The sequence below is a fragment of the Heloderma suspectum genome, chromosome 2 (assembly GCF_057233095.1).
Source record: "Heloderma suspectum isolate Gila_16-S chromosome 2, 16-S_ref, whole genome shotgun sequence".
Classification (NCBI taxonomy): Eukaryota; Metazoa; Chordata; class Lepidosauria; order Squamata; family Helodermatidae; genus Heloderma; species Heloderma suspectum.
The window spans coordinates 57,653,430-57,670,962 of record NC_139459.1 but is presented as its reverse complement, the minus strand read 5'-3'; the positions used below and the strand labels follow the sequence as shown (position 1 = coordinate 57,670,962).

Below are 17,533 nucleotides of genomic sequence, written 5' to 3'. Positions count from 1 at the left end.
TACTTCTGTGAATACAGCTATGGATCATCCCCATGGACATGGTCCCTGAGGGAGATATACTACTGTAAGGTAGTTAAATAGGATTACATTGTTGTTGGGAGGCTGCAACCCACACCTTTTGTGGTGCTGTAGTTCCATCCCTCCCTCCCATCCTTTCCATAAAAGACATTTAATTGAAAATTATAAATGTTTCAGATTGCAACATTTGGATTTTGAGTTCAACTCTCTCCCGGGAATTTCTGTGATGAGGAGACACATTATATACCATTGCAGATAAAATGCCGACAGCTGTTAATAGCTGTTTAAAGACAAGGCCTGTGATCTTACACACAGGGTTGATTTTTTTTATAAGTGCTCAGATCCCATTAGATGTATTCATTGCAGTAAAAGAATTATATAATTTACCAGAACCATTTATGTAGGTTAATTCACTGCTACATTGTAAACTTTTATGAAAAGGTAAGGAGACAGCCAATTGTGATGGACACTGACCATTTCTAAGGGGCTAACTGCACATTACATGCAAATGCGCTTGTAAGACCAGTCTGATGCTTCTTCTTCTTTTTAAATAACCCACTGTAGGAGGGAGGGCATTTAGAATAGAGAAGGAAGAGGGCTGCTTAACTCTTTCTCTAACCACCGCTTCTCTTCAATGCATTCTCCCCCCACCCGCCCATGGCTCCTCCTTCCTGTAGGGTTCCAATTTTGTGATTGTAAGTTGGGTAGTGAAAGGAGCAGGTAAGCTGATGCTTGGATGAGTCCTTCCTAGATCAAGCATTTGATTCATTACATTTCAGCGAGCAAGGGGCTGGATATGCCTGATCTCTTCTGATCTTGGAAGCTAAGCAGGGTCAGCCCTGGTTAGTACTTGAATGGGAGACTGCCTGGGAATCATGCTTCCTGCATAGAGCAGGGGGTTGGACTCGAAGGTCTTGCAGACCCCTTCCAACCCTATGATTCTATGAGAATGACTTTCTTGTATGTCTTGTAGAATTGCGTAGAAAGTAAACCATAAAAGGAAGTTTCTTCTTTCATCTTGAAGGAATGAGTATATCGATGTACTTGTGAATGTTGGAGAGTTTATTATCTCTTGCTGATACCTAGAGATGTTATTATATTAAGCAATATGTAAGTCTTACACACATATAGATAAAATAATAATGTTTAGTTGCAAATATATGCTGAAACCTGATACGCTATAAAATGAATTTAAAGAAAAATAATTATTAAAAAAAACCCTGCTCCTGATAGCCTCTGTGCAGGTGGTGGGGTGGGACATTAAGAGTCTTTCAAGGAAGGGCTGGGTGTTGCCAAAAGTGGGGTTGCTGTTTTTGTTAGTGGGTGGCACATCTTCTGCTGAGTCAGCACTGCATGGCCCCTGCCTTATTGCCACCTCTGGAAATGTAGCCTTTTAGATGAAAAGCAAAACCAAAATATGACCAAAATATGGGTCACTTAGAATTCCACAGCCTGTTATACACAGACGACTGTATTAGTTCCAAAGTCTAAGGAAAAAAAGTCTGCCTCTAGTAATTATATTCTGTCATTCAGTTTCTGCTGGCTGTATTACACATCATTTCCTGCCCTAAAAATAGTCACTGGCAAAGGATAATTCTGATGTTTCCACCCTAGAGGTAGCCGCAGTTTGAGAGCAGAAAAAGCTCAGAGAACTCGGTGGGGTGTTTGAGACATATTCATAAAAAATAGAATACATTGTTGTTGTTGATTTTGTTGTAAGCTGCTTTGGTTATTTTTTTAATAGAAAATTGGGATATAAATAATAAAAGAACTAAAACAAAATAAAAATTAAGCACGTCTTTCGTGCAGGTATAGTCATTTGGGAGCCAGGATTGGCTGTAGCTTCCTGTTGATTGTACTCTGAGAGCCAAACTAGATAAGAAGGGTGGATTTGCATTTCTTTTCATGTGTCTTCCTTATTCACATTTAAAGCAGTGTGGGTCAGGGAGGGGGTTCTTACTTTAACAGTGAAAGGGGTTTGTGAGAGAAGAACATTGAACCCTCTCATGCCAGACTTCGATTCAGTCCATTGCTCCAAGCCCAGCTCACTTATGCTATAGGAGCCAGGAGGAAATGGGGGGGAAAGTATCTGGAGCATCCAAGTACAGGGGGATAACACATGGGAATGCATTATCTCTATGCCCCTTTTACTATTAAAGAAACAGTCCTCTATCTAGGACTTTTTGTAGGACTTTGTTCTGTCATAAACTTTCATAGAGCCAGTGTGGTGTAGTGGTCCGAGTGTTGGACTGGGACTTGGGAGATCTCAGCTATGAAGCTCACTGGGTGACTTTGGGCCAGTCACTGACTCTCAGCCTAACCTACCTCACAGGTTTGTTGTGAGGATAAAATGGAGAGGAAGAGGACCATGTAAGCCGCCTTGGCTTCCTTGAAAGAGGAAAAAGGCAGAATATAAATGTAGCAGCAGCAGCAGTAATAATAATAGGATTGTACCCTTATTGTCTCTTAAAGATTTGTAGTACAGGGTTCTGTGTCAGTTATTTATTTAGAAAGAGTGGGTTCTTCTTTGACTGGACAACCAAGGCCAATAATTTACACGATTCAGTGTTGGTAAGAAATATGCTGATATAGTTTAGAGTCACACCACTGGAATACCAGTTGCTGGGAAACACAAACAGGAGGGTGTTGTTGAACCCTCCTGTTTGTGAATGTCCCATAGACATCTGGTTGGCCACTGTATGAACAGATTGATGGACAAGATAGGTCTTTTTGTCTGATCCGGCATGATGGTTCTTATGTTCTTACTTTCTTAATAAGTCAGAAATGAATCAGCAGTGTAGCTTACTGTGCAATAAGCTTCCGTTTGTGTGTGTTGGGCGGAGGGCTGTTTGGTCCCTACTTCTAGTGGCATGAGATTTGAATTCATCCTCAACAGAAGGTTATGTATTGAGTTTCACATGTCCCAAGAAGTGTCTCAGCCTTCTCTTTCTGACAACAGCTACTCTCATTTTGTAGCATTCAGCTTTGCTGTGACATATTTCAACTATCCTTTTAAATTAACAAAATGTTCCAACCCTATGTTCATTCTTTTACATATATTTTGACCATATTATGTTTCACTTCTGCTTTTTTAATTTATAATTGGGCTTAGATAATACATTTTGTTAATAAAAACTAAGGTCACAGTCTAAAATCCTTTCTTGGGATTAACATGAAAATTAACTAAACTGTTGTTGTTGTTGTTGTTAAAGGCATTTGAAGCTTAGGGCCAAACGAACTGATACTTTTATTACATGGTTAGCAACCATGCCTGGGTGGGTTTTTAAAAGTGTAATACTTGGTGTGGGGTGTGGGGGTTTAATCAGGATCACAGCATGTGGAGGGGGGAGATTTACCCCTTCCCTCCCCATCTGCAATAATGGAAATCCCACATCAGTTAGTATTAGGGAAAAAACCTCCCATTGGTGCCAACCATGCAATAAAAGTAACATCTGTATTCTGAATGAGATTTTAAAGTGTGAAAAAACCTTAATATGCCCAACTCTACTTAGCTGAAATGCATTTAGCATTAGAATAAAGGAACCAGTGGCTGGAAGCCAGTTTTGTAGATAGCCATTTCCTAAGTCTGGAGTAGACTGGAGGGGCTACTTACATGAGAAGTATTTCAAGACACGACAACCCTTGAAATTTATCTGTAAATTATTACAGTTTTGTTCAGTCACATTTGAGTTCTTTGTCACTTTCTACTGGCCCTGTAGCAACTGCCACTCAATCAAATGCAGAGTATATGCATTGCTGCTACAACCAGAATTGCTGCTGGTTATTTTTTGGTAAGGCAATCTTACCTTTAATAGCAACGCGATAGGCAGAACATCCGCAGGTGAATCTTCTCCCATAATTGCCTCTCCAGGCTTTGGAAAATTGTACCAGTTGAATTTCTAATTCTCACACAACTATTAAAGGCACGAGTCTGGAACTATAGGTAGCCATCCTACCTGGAACTGTAGGGTGCCCTTTGTGTGGCAGCACTGAAGCTCCACACAATGTGTCTGGTGGTGAAAAGAAAGTTCGATGCTGTAAAGAACAATATTGTTTAGGAACCTGGAATGTCAGATCAATGAATCAAGGTAAGCTGGAGGTGGTCAAACATGAGATGGCAAGATTGAACATCGACATCTTGGGAATCAGCGAACTAAAATGGACAGGCATGGGTGAATTTAATTCAGGTGACCATTATATCTACTACTGTGGGCAAGAATCCCTTAGAAGGAATGGAGTAGCACTCATAGTCAACAAAAGGGTGGGAATAGCAGTATTGGGGTACAATCTCAAAAAAGATGGAATGATCTCAGTACGAATCCAAGGCAAACCATTCAACATCACAGTAATTCAAGTCTATGCCCCAACCACTGAGGCCGAAGAAGCTGAGGTTGATCGGTTCTATGAAGACCTACAACACCTTCTAGAACTAACACCCAAAAAAGATGTCCTCTTCATCATAGGGGTTTGGAATGCTAAAGTAGGAAGTCAAGAAATAACGGGGATAACAGACAAGCATGGCGTTGGTGTACAAAATGAAGCAGGACAAAGGCTAATAGAGTTTTGCCAAGAGAACACGCTGATCATAGCAAACACTCTTTTCCAACAGCACAAGAGGCGATGCTACACATGGACATCACCAGATGGTCAATATCGAAATCAGATTGATTATGTACTTTGCAGCCAAAGATGGAGACGCTCTATACAGTCAGTCAAAACAAGACCTGGAGCTGACTGTGGCTCAGATCATGAGCTTCTTATTGCAAAATTTCGGCTTAAATTGAAGAACGTAGGGAAAACCACTAAACCATTCAGGAATGACCTAAATCATATCCCTTATGAATATACAGTGGAGATGATCAATAGATTTAAGGAATTAGACCTGATAGGCAGAGTGCCTGAGGAACTATGGACGGAGGTCCGTAACATTGTTCAGGAGGCAGCAACTCAATCCATCCCAAAGAAAAAGAAATGCAAGAAAGCCAAGTGGCTGTCTGATGAGGCTTTACAAGTAGCTGAGGAAAGAAGGGAAGCGAAAAGCAAGGGAGAAAGGGGAAGATATATCCAACTGAACGCAGAGTTTCAGAGAATAGCAAGGAGAGACAAGAAGGCCTTCTTAAATGAACAATACAAAGAAATCGAGGAAAACAATAGAATGGGAAAGACTAGAGATCTTTTCAAGAAAATTGGAGATCTCAAGGGAACATTTTGTGCAAAGACGGGCAAGATAAAGGACAAAGAAGGCAGGGACCTAACAGAAGCAGATGAGATTAAGAAGAGGTGGCAAGAATACACAGAAGAACTATACAGGAAAGATCTGAATGTCCCTGATAGCCATGATAGTGTGGTCACTGAACTTGAGCCAGACATCCTAGAGAGTGAAGTCAAGTGGGCCTTAGGAAGCATTACTAACAACAAAGCTAGTGGAGATGACAGTATTCCAGCTGAGCTATTCAAAATCCTAAAAGATGATGCTGTTAAAGTGCTGCACTCAATATGCCAACAAATTTGGAACACTCAACAGTGGCCACAAGACTGGAAAAGGTCAGTTTACATTCCAATTCCAAAGAAGGACAATGCCAAAGAGTGTTCAAACTACCGTACAATTGCGCTCATTTCACATGCCAGCAAGGTTATTCTCAAAATCCTGCAAGCTAGGCTTCAGCAGCATGTGAACCGAGAACTACTGGAAGAACAAGCTGGGTTTCGAAGAGGCTGAGGAACTAGAGATCAAATCGCCAACTTTCGCTGCATCATGGAGAAAGCAAGAGAATTCCAGAAAAACGTCTATTTCTGCTTCATTGACTACGCTAAAGCCCTTGATTGTGTGGATCACAACAAACTGTGGCAAATTCGCTCCGGGAGAGAGTGGAGGACAGGAAGGCCTGGCGTGCTATGTGGTCCATGGGGTCACAAAGAGTTGGACACGACTTAACGACTGAACAACAACAACAACAACTGAAGCTCCAGCCAACCATTTTATCGAGCTGGGACTGAAGTAATTGTAGGGGATGGGAGCAGCTAAGTAGAAGATTCAGGGAAAGCTGGTGCAGCAGGATGCAAGCCAGAATGACACACAGATATGCCCCCCTCCTCAATCCAAGTATCCTAAATCTTAAATTTATCTTTGTCAGTTCTACAAATGTCCTATTCTTTTCCTTACCCAAGACTTCATCCTTAAATTCCATGTGATCTTTTCTCTCAAAGACTGTAATGATAATGCTAAGTCATCTGGGGGCTGGTGTAGTAACAGAAATTAGAGAACCAGATGTGAGTCTGTGTCTGACTAAGGCCTGGTTCACACCTGCTTGTTGATCACCCTTTAACTTGCACATGTGGATGAGGAATCATAGATTAGTCATAGAAGATAGAATGTCCATATCACCCACTGTCAGATCAAACAAAGACTGTTCACACGTTCAGCTGAATATCATCAAATGTTGAATACGTAAGTGCTGATGAGAGATCAAATGGTGTACATCATTTGTAGATCATCCCTAAATTGTTGGAGTTTTTTGAAAAGGTATTCTGAGGTACAGAGTGGGAGCAAAATATGACCTTCTACATTTTAAACAGAGCTGACACCAGGAATTAGATAACTGTATTAGTGAAGTTGTTTCATTAATCAGATGCTCTTGAGTGGCTTTTGTACACTTATTTGTCAGGGATTAACGTGTCCGATAATTAGTCTTTGAAAAACCCTAAAATTTCACTCACTCGCACTACTCTCAGGGATGTATTCATTCAGAAAAAGAGAAATCCAAATGGCTGTGAACAGAGGAACAGTAGTCACCAGCACTGTACCATGAGAATTTGCACGGTGATAAAATAGATTTTTTCAATATCACTTCCTATGCTTCAGCTCATGCAAGAGGTCACAAAAGTGGAAGAATATCTGGATTTAGCTTCGCTTTTCTCATGCAGTATACTAGTGCAGGGTGTAAAGTACCACTTGAGTGAACAGAAGATACCTTCCACAGGCAGATCAACTCAAAAATATTAGCTAAAATATGGGATATCAATAAATCTTTGATGTAATACTTATTATCTCCTCTAATAATGTCTGTACTTTACTCTGCCCACATTCTCTGCCATTAGGAAGTTGGGCTGTTGAGGTGTTTTAAAAGAAGAGGATATCTGCCTTCAGATGTGAACAATCACATTTTAAAAATGTGCATGGATGCAGGGGACAGTCCTGAACTTGTATATAATCAATTTTTACATCTATTAGAGAGCTATTGTGGAAAGGAAGCCTGTATAAGAAACATGAATGTGATGTTCTTAAACACTTAACACACTGAAGAGCTGAAAATTGTGACAAGTACAAAAAGCAGACTGCTGAAATCCACAGAGATTAGCAGCCCCAGTCCGTAGAGACACAACTGAGAAAAGCCATCTATGGCCATGTTGCAGCATAAGCAGCTACGATTGGCTGCTGTCATTTGGTCATTGCCAGAGTAGACAACAGGTGCAGAGTCGCTGACAGGTGTGGATATCTAGGATAAGTAAAATTGCTGATGCCTAGTGATGTAGCCTTATGTCAGATTGTAAACTGCTGAGCTCTCATGGAACAGGGAGCCAACTTGCATGTTTTCAGATCAGTTGATGTGCACTCATTCACTCCCTCCTCCCCACATTGGCTCTCAGTGAATGCCTGGATGACTAAACTCAAGCCCTGCCAATGCCCCAGGATGTTGGGGGTGGGGGCGGCATAAACCACCAGAAATGTCTCCTGCATAAGACTCATGAGATTGACAGGGGAGCTGTGTGTCTCCCATTCTGTTCAAGTGGACTTGTGCAAAGGAAGTTCCCATTCCAATGAATTGTGTCATGTGGAAATCCTGTTTGTTTCAGAATTACAAGTCAGGTTTCAGGGACAGCCCCAGATAGTTTGCTGCCTGAGGCAAAGAACAAGATGGTGTCCCACCCCATTCCATCTACAAAAGCCGAATAGACTTGCAGTTGAATATTTCTTCAACACTGGCAATGGGGCAGTGCCCTCCACCATACTTGAAGGCAGCAAGCTAGCTCCAGTGGTGCAGGGCAGGCTGTGTAGCTCAGAGCTTCCTCCTCACACACCTTGCTGCCACCTCCCAGCATCTGCAGCCTGAGGTGATTACCTCACTCTGCCTAATGGCAAGGCTGGCTCTAGTTTCAGTTGTGTGTAAATTGTATTTTATCACTTTACTCATTACCAAACTAAGGCTGAAGATTGAGTGGGCATGTTATTTGAGAGCTTTAAGAACATTCTGAAATTTGAAATGAATAGGAAAATAATATTAAGGATATAATAAGTGCAGATATAGATGAGGGTTAAATGATTGGAGATGCCAGAGCTAAATCTGGTCCCCTGAGTGGTACACTCTGACCCTCCATCCCTTCCTCAAAGTGGCCCTCCCTTAAACTAGTTGCTGACCAGGCTATAGATGATGTGCAAGAAATTGAGAAACTTGCATGAATCCTTCTTTTCTGATTGCAGTTTGCAGCTTGATGTGCTGTAGCAGGTCCTGGATGATCAGCTTGTCATGTGGATTGTGTTGTGCTTACTAGAATAGCATCAATACCAAATGTTGGGTGGAGACTTGAGTGCTTGGAGCGTGCTAGGTTGTCAGCCATGAGCCTGTAAAAATGAAATCCTAAACATTTAAAGAAAACATTTGTGCCATCAAAAATGCACCTATTTTATACTGTGTTTTGAATGAGTAAGAGCAAACACTCCAAAATTCTATCTAACACCTTTATTGAAAGTTCTGCATTGCCAAATACAGTGGCAACCTCTGTACTCACAGTAGGGATGGACTGGGAATATGCTGCACAGATTTCTGCCTCCTTAAGTTACTTGAGACATAAATCTTCCTAATGGGAGCAAGGAGCGTAAGACCTGGCTGGCCTTCAATGACAGAGAAAGACATTTCAGATCCACAGCAAGAAGCAACAACTGGGGGAAATAGGCTTCTCACCGCCACTTGAGGATCAATTCCCGTTCAGCACACTGTGCCATGAGGAAGGATTTTAAAAAGAGTTACACTTCAAGCTCTCGTGATTTTGTTGTGTTGATTATCCAGGCTCCAGAAATCTGAACAGAGGAAGCCCTGAGATTGGTATTCACTCTTTTTAGGTTTAAAAGTGACTTTTAAACTGGATAATATGAGAAACTAAATGGAATATTTTGTTGCTTTGACTTGGGAACTAAAACATGGTGCACTGTATATTATGTCTCTGTTTTCTTGAGAGATAATTTCTGTGCTGTTGTCATCAATCCCAATCCAGCAAAGAACTGATTTCACTGCTCCTAAACATGCTCGATTTCACCGGCCCTAAGCATACCTAACTCTTGTGTTGGATTGTTGGCGTCGTAAACAAGAGACTCTGTCTAGCATAGCATATCAGCAGGCCCCCTGAATGCCCCTCTTAAAAATTGGTGATCAAGTGATTAAATGTATGAGTATTTTTTACATTTGTATCCCACCCTTTTCTATTTCATTTTATCCCTTCAACAACTCTGGGAGGTAGGCTGGGGGAAGAGATGACTTCTCCAAGGCCACTGAATAACTAAAATGGTTGAGGGGAAATTTTAATCTGATTTCCCCATGTCCAAACCAAAAGACCATAGCCACTATTATTGTACATCGCCCAGAGTGGCTGGGTGACTAGCCAGATGGGTGATTAATAAATTTAATAAATAAATAAACAAACAAACAAACTATTCCACACTGGCCCCAACCCTTCTTCAGGTCACATAAGGAGATCCCGTGTGGTGTAATGGTTAGAATATGGAACTAGGGCCCTGTTTCCATGACAACGGAAGGAGAAGGGAGGAGTGGCTCACCCGCATTTTTGTAGGAGCTGCTTTTGGTCCAGGCAGGGCTCCATGAGGGTATATATTGCACCATTCTAAGTGGCTTTACATAACTTCCAGGTGTGGTGATAGTGGTGGTGGAGTGAACATCATCTGTGTAGCAGGTGCTGCTCGACCAATAAGAGAGGCGTCCCCCACCCCCCAGGCTCTGTAAGGAAGGTGCAAAGTAGTTACTTCCCCTTGTGCGCATTTGTAAGACAAGCCTCCCAACGAGCCCCAAGTCTCATTGAATGCAATGGGAGTTACTTCTGAGTAGACACTACTTGGTTTGTGCAGGGACAGGAAACACACAGGAAACACACCTTGACGGGGTCACAGTGAAAGTCACACCCTTGGGCAGGGCTAGCATATCCAAGGTCAATGCGGCGGTTGGGGCACACAGTGACTGTACCAGGAAAAGAATTAGACTTTAAGCAGTCTCAGGAAATCTGGTTTTTCCCTGATAAGCTCCAAGGTGGCTGCTGGATGGCCATGACGTCATGTATCCCTAACGACCTCCACACAGCCAGTGGGGAGTTAATCGCTCATGGCAACAGGCCCTAGGACAGGGAAGACCTAGGCTAAAATCACCACTCAGCCATGAAGCTCACTGGGAGATTGTTGGATTATCTTTTAGCCTAAGCTACTCTACAGAGTTGTTGTGAGAATAAAAACAAAAGCGGGGGGAGAACAGTGTACACCAGTTTGAGCTCCTTGGAGGAAAGACAGAATATAAGTGTAGCAACTCAATAATACCTTAATACATAATGGCTCCTCTCACCTCACCCTTCTTAATATGGAAGGTTTTTGGCATATCATGTATTATTTAGTAGACAGAAGTCTCAAAGTGTTATATTTTTAAAAACCTCTTCTTGTGTTGTTATTTTGCGGGGTATTATTTTGAGAGTGCCCCGATGAATAGAAACTGTAATATGGGTAGTGTTGAGTGTCCCGACTTATTTATTTATTATTAAAATATTTCTAACCTGCCTGATATCAGCAGCTCTCAGGACAGGGTATAATATAGAAAACAATGTAACATATAAACAGCAATATAAAATCAGCATTAATAACCCAAGGAACTAAATCAAAACCAAGCTACAGTCAGTAAGACCCAAAGGCTTGGGTAAATAGCCAGGACTTAATTTGGGGCTGAAATAAAGCCAATGTCGGCACTAGCTGGGCCATTTCCCATTTCAGTCCTTTTGTTGAGAGTAGCAGGAGGGAAGGTGCCTGTTGATTAATCTAAGAACCATTACAGACTTAATATTGCAGACTGTTGTTACAGAGTAAACGCTACAGAGTGTTGTTTTTAGATCGTCATTCCGCTCACAAAGAACTGCTTACAGCTCCCTGCTTGATCGAATACATTACCCTTTCTATGTGCTAAAAATCTGTGAATGCTGAAAATTTTAACCTGCTGATGTTTCTGTTGCAGGGAAAGGCATAGCATAGATGGTAGCACAGACATTTTATTAGACTGTGTACTCTCTCCATTCATTGACTGACTCCAGATTCAGAAGAGGTCGTAGTACCTCTCTTTGCCGCTGGTAACAAGAGCTGCCATTCACTGACCTAATGCTTCTCTCTCCTCTTTCTCTCCCTAATGCAATATGTAACAGCCTTCACCCAACAGGCATCCTGAGCTATGGTAAAGGCCCTGGATCTCTCTCTTGCAGCCTGTGTCAAGGCTTGAACTTTCCAAATTATGTATTTCAGACGTTGAGAAAGAAGGGACTTAATGGCTGTGACAGTCCAGACCCCGATGCTGACGATTCAGTAGGTCACAGCCCTGAGTCTGAGGACAAGTACAGGAAAATTAATGAAGATATTGATCTAATGATCAGCAGGCAAAGATTATGTGTAAGTACTCTGAGTTCCCTTTCGTTTTTTTTTACTTTCTGATATTTCTCTGAACCTGGCAGGCATTGAACAAGAAAGAAAACAAAGGCTGTGAAAGCCCCGACCCCGACTCCTCTTATGCCCTCACCCCACGCACTGAAGAAAAATACAAAAAAATTAATGAAGAATTTGATAATATGATCAAGAGCCATAAAATCCCTGTAAGTACCAAAGGTTAGATGGCTGTCTGCTGATAACCACTGCAGTAACACACCCTAACCCTTTCAGTTCTGGTTTCTTACGAAAAAGCGTATTTGGCGAGAGAGAGACTTTGACAGTTCCCATAAAAACCAAATTGCGCATAGGAAATACTGCACCACTATATATCTTTGCTCTCGAGGTGTGCAGAGTTCCTTAATGAGATGTGTTTGACAACCCAGAGGTAAAACCTAAAGAAGGAAGTTTAAGCAATGTACGTTACGTACAGTGAATTTTCAGAATTCTGGTTTACCACACTAGCTACCCCAAAACGTATTTAGAGAGCATCTGTAAACCTTGCTTTGGATAGGTTAACATACTCACAGACATCTTTCTTTGAGTCTAAAGAAAGAAAGAAAATGGCATTTAAATTTGTCCTCATGTTGTATATTAAAGAACATGAGACCTGCAACCACCATTATTAAAACTATGCTCTAAATTCAGTTACCACACTGAAGGGTTATGTAGCTAATTGCTAGTTGCAGGAAAACAGACTGCATGATAGCCTAACGGTGGCATTCAGTCATGTTTGTGTGTTGGAGGTGATTTTACAGCTTTATCAGAAGATTTGCTTTGATTCCATCAACATTTCCCTTAATGCTTTAACGAGCGCTAAATTTTGTTTTAACCAAGACAGAATTTCTAACAGTCATATGCCTTGCCAGATACTTAAGAGAAATAACTCTGCATGTAGCTATATTGTTTTGCACAAATATATAAAGAGGACACCCTCACATGAACACTACAAGTATTACATAAGTACAATTAATACTATTCATGTCTACAATATTTGATGACAAAATTTCAGAGGAATGCTTGTTCTTGTCTCGCACAGACAAAAATAACAAAGAACCCTTTGGCACTTAAAAGACCTATGGTGCAATCCTATGCATATTTAGACAAAAAACAGTCCTACAACTCCCAACGGTCCCCAACCAGCACTGTAGGCTGGGGCATGCTGGGAGTTGTAGGACATTTTTCTGTACAAATATGCACAGGATTGGACACCTAACAAATGTATTGTGTCATAACCATTTGTGAATGAGACTCTGGTCCATGAAAGTTTATATCACAATAAATCTGTAAGCTTTTTTGGTGCCTTAGGACTCTGCTATATTGAATAGCTGTATTGAATGCCTGTGGTGTTAATTTAGAAAGGAGTTCAGTTTTAAATTTCCTTAGGGAACCTCATTCTGACAAAGAAGTGAGGTTTTAAAGCAGAGGTGGGCAAAACACAGGGCGCATGCTGCCCTGACCCCCCAGTGTGCCCCCCATGCCCCCCAGTGTACCCTATCGACCTTCTTGCCCTTCCAAAATCAGCAAAAAAAGAAAACAAGCTAGATTTGTCCTTAGTAAGCCTCCATAGGAGTTTTCTGCCAAACCTTGGTGACAAACTGCCAATTTAAAAAAAAAAAATGCCAGAGGGAAATTGGTTCCCAGACTGCCCCAACTCTGTTTTAAAGAATCAACTTAGGATGAGTTCACACATAGTAATAGCTAATTGCAGCTATCTTGTGGAAACTTGGGTTCATTACCTCCTTTGTGTTAAGCAGTTACCTAACAATGAGAACCAAGTTTGGAGACTGGGGGCTTATGCTGACTATTGCTTACTGTGGCTATTGCTTCTAGTAATTCTATAAATTGCTCCTTAGAACTTGTAGACTACACAATTAATTTACCATGGATAAGAGTTGATGGGACAGCAAGCTTTCAGCTTCTTTAAAAACTTCTGAAGATCAGTATAGGCACAGTAAGAGCCTGAGTTGACATAGTTCCAGCTGCATCTTTTTGGACACTACAGCAACAAACAAATCTGTGTGGACAGAAATTGACTAATCACTCCTGATGGAGGCATCATGCTTGCTTCATGTAGGCTGAGCCAGTTTGTCTATCTGCCCTTCAGCACCTTTGCTTTTTCCTTGGCTGCTTTTGTTGATGGGCAAGATGAGTGGAGTTTTTTCTTCTGCTTTGTTCCTTGCATAGTTGCACTAATATATAGCATGAATTTGTTGTAGTTCTGCCATTTTGGGTTTGGTGAGATTTCTCCCAATATATTATTAAAACAAAGAACAGGATAATCTAGGACAAATACACACTGCCCAGAACAGCTCAGTTATTTGAGCAAAACACTAAGGCATGTGGTCTTTATGCATAAAAAAGTGGGTCAGCTTCAGAATTGCTTTAGGCAATGAAGACAAGTGTACTGTAAGCAGTGAACCAGGGACACACCATAATAAAGGGAGGTAATTTTCCATCTAGAGAAGTAGCTTTCCATCTAGATGTGCCTTTGGATCTATTTTACTCAATTTAAGCAAGCTTCTTCTCTGACCATGTGGGCACAAGTGATCAGGGATATTCAGTTGTCCTTCCAGTAGTGAACACACAGCCACTTTGCACAAACAAGCTGAGAACTGGGAGGCACAAATATCTGTGCCTGCAAAAGCAGAACAAAAATTACCCTCCATTTACAAAATGTGCCCAGCCACTTGTGTACACACAGCCAATTAAATGTGCAAGAGCTGACATCCAGATGGGAGACATTTGCTCTTAAGAATTGCTGCCACAATTTACATTTTTTTAGACTGTTTGTAGCTCATTCCTAGGGGAGCAGATCTTTCATGTGCGTTAAAGAACACTTGGCTAAATTGATCTGGCCTTTGTAGTAAAAGTCATGCTTTCGCAAACTTTTGGAAACCTTAACGTTTCACCCAAGAGACTAGAAGAGCTCCAAATTGGACCAATGTTCCTTTAGAGCACTTTTTCTGAAATGCTTAACATGTGTATGCAACTTTTAATTGAATTCATGCGCACTCATATTTCCCTTTCCACTCACGCTCTTCTCACTTGCCTAATTCCATATGTTGGAAGGAGAGCTTTGAAGTTGCCACTGTGATTTTAGAAGGCCAAGCTTCAACACAGAAATATTTGCTCAATAATGCGATCACTATTGCATTTACTGACACAGTGGTCTTGTGAAACCTCCAGCCCTCCTTTCTTCATCAAGTGGAAATATTGCCCCTGCAGACCTTTCATTTTTTAGTTCCTATGCTTAGGCCCTCAATAGGAAATAGAAAGGTAACCCCTGTTCAGATGGAATCCCGATAAGGCAGGGGTCCCCAACGCAGAGCCCTGGATCCCCTTGGTGCTTGCTAGGATTCCAATGGTGCCCATGAAGCCTCCATTCCCTGCCGCCTTCAAAAAATTGTTTTTAATTAAAAAAAACTTGAAAAAATTAGGGTGCCTTTTCTGTTCCTGCACCTGCTGCAGATTAGCTGTTGGCTGGCAGGCAGAGAAGGAAAGAGTTGCTTTCTGGCCCTGCCCAGTCTTCTGCCCTTCCCTTTGCTCTCTTTCCGCACTCAGTCTCTAGCTTTGCTATTTCTCTGCCCGCAACCCCTTTCCTTGCCATTTCTCTCCCTTCCCCATCCCTAGTCTTCTTCTTTCTCTCCCTTCTTAGCCTCTAGCCTTGCTCTTTCTCTCCCATTTGCCTTGCTGTTTCCCTCAGGTTCTAGCTTTGCTATTTCTCTCCCCACCTCTTTACCTTGCTATTTCTCCTCACCTCCCAGCCTCTAGTTTTGCTCTTTCTTTCCCCTCTACCCCTTTGCTATTTTCCCCTCCCTCTCAATCTCTTGCCTCTTCTCTTCCTCCCCTCACCTCTTTGGCCCACTTTTGACTGACCAGGCCCCACAAGGCAGCCACTATGTGACTAGCCACATCCAGTATGGGAACCATGTTGTAGTGGTGCCTACAGCAGTTTCTCAAATTCCCAAACGTGCCCATGCGTCCAATAGGGTCGGGGACCCCTACAATAAGATCTCCAGAGTTAATATAGGATGGATATAACATCAGCAGGTGCAGCTTCTTTTGTCATAAGAATGCAAGAAAAGCCCTACGGAATCAGACCAAAATTTAATCTAGCCAAGCATTCTGTTCCCACAACGGCCAACCAAATGCCTATGGAAAGCCCACAAGCCAGACTTCAATGCAGTAGCATGTTCCCCCTGCAACTGGTATTCAGTAGCATACTACCTTTGAACAAGGAAGTTCCATGTAGCCATCATAAGCTTGCCCAGTTCCATTTTAAAGCCATCTAAGCTTGCAGCCAACACCACATCTTCACTGTGTCAGTAAATTATGTCAATTAATGCAATAATGTTTAAAGGAGTATTTTCTTTAGTTCTTCCTGAATCTACTGTCAATAATTGATAATACTGGTAGAAGCAGAACCTGCTGGGATTCTACCCTTTATGCTGGTATTACACGAACTGCCCTTCTTTGCTATGCCTAGCCCGCATTCCTCCTCAGTGACTGCAGAGTCTGAGGACCAAGTCTAATTATTGTCAGGGTGGACACTGAGCCCATAGATTCCCAGAGTAGTTCTGCTGCTGAGGAAGAGCAGTCGCTCCTTCAGGAGAGGAGCGCGCTCCTTTTTCCCAGGACCAACAGCTGACGGAGATTCCTCCCACCCACATTCCTAGTTTAGAAAGCAGTCCAGAGTGTGTCTCAGCACAGATAGCAGACTGGGTGGATGCACGGCGCAGACGCAGAGAGCAGCGCCAAAGGGTTCGCGCTCAAAGAACAGTTGCGCCTAGAGGATCCAAGGGAAAAGGGGAGGGATTCTCCCTAGTCCTTATATTCAGGGGTCTGCCAGTAATTGCCTTTCAAACAGGGACCAACTGTTCCAACTTAGGGCACAGGGATGCTGCTGCTCAGATCTAGTTGCTACCTGTAGAGTTATTAAGTTGTAAAAGAAGAATAAAGCTTTGAAAAGAATCCCTTTGTCTGTGTCTGGACTTGGCTACTGGATTAGACTGAGAGAGCCCTCCAAAGAGCCCTTGACAATTATCTCCCTCTGTAAAAGCATGAATCCTCTGAAATCCATGAAATCTTAATACTTTTTTGACTTGTTTTTCCAAGACCAACACCCTGAGAATAATAATAATCAATATCAGAAACCCATTCCTGGCAGTATATGTCTATACTTTAAATTGTACACTGTGACATATTTTTGTGAATGGACCAAGGAGAAACATCTAGCACTACTTTCAAGTTAGAGATGGTAAAAAGTTAAGAATCCATCAAAAATAGTTTCATTGAAATGATTTCCCATCTCACCTTCTGCCCCTTCCTCTGGGTCAACAAAATATTGCTTCAGTGTTAAATACTGAGAAGCAGCAGCACAGTACCGGCAGTGGTTTCTTCTACTGTGATGAATAAATCTGTTCAGTTTGTCTAGACTTCAGAGGTGGCGCACATGACTGCCCTGCCCTCTGCAGTGCCTCACCCCCCCCCCCAAATGGCCATGGCAGCTACTTGTGGGAAGCAGCTAGTCTGTCTCCTTTGCTAGGAACAGAAGCTGAAATAGTGTGTTTCTGTTCTCAGCCACAGGAGAAAAGGGGTCGCCACGAGCAAAGTGTTTGTGCACCTAGTCATTCCTTTTTTCTGTGTTGGAGAATGTGTATGTCATGGAGAGACTGTATTAACAAAGGAGGGGTAAATGTGTTGCATTTTGTTTGCTTGTATGAAAGTGTGAGAGAGAGTTTTGTGTGTTTATCAGTGTATATATTCTATTGTTTATGA

The 17,533-nt window shown here is 41.9% G+C and overlaps 1 protein-coding gene across 7 annotated transcripts in view; it reads left to right on the top strand.

Annotated features, from left to right (window-relative positions):
• MEF2C (myocyte enhancer factor 2C) overlaps positions 1-17,533 on the top strand; it is a 201,601-nt gene that overhangs the window by 123,718 nt on the left and 60,350 nt on the right. For 6 of the 7 annotated variants that reach the window (XM_084833623.1, XM_084833622.1, XM_084833625.1 and 3 more), the window contains exon 4: positions 11,576-11,719. In XM_084833623.1, coding sequence (XP_084689749.1) covers positions 11,576-11,719 — 144 coding nt within the window. Of the gene's footprint in view, positions 1-11,575; positions 11,720-11,781; positions 11,920-17,533 lie in introns of all 7 variants that reach the window. The other variant, XM_084833626.1, reaches the window with a different exon arrangement.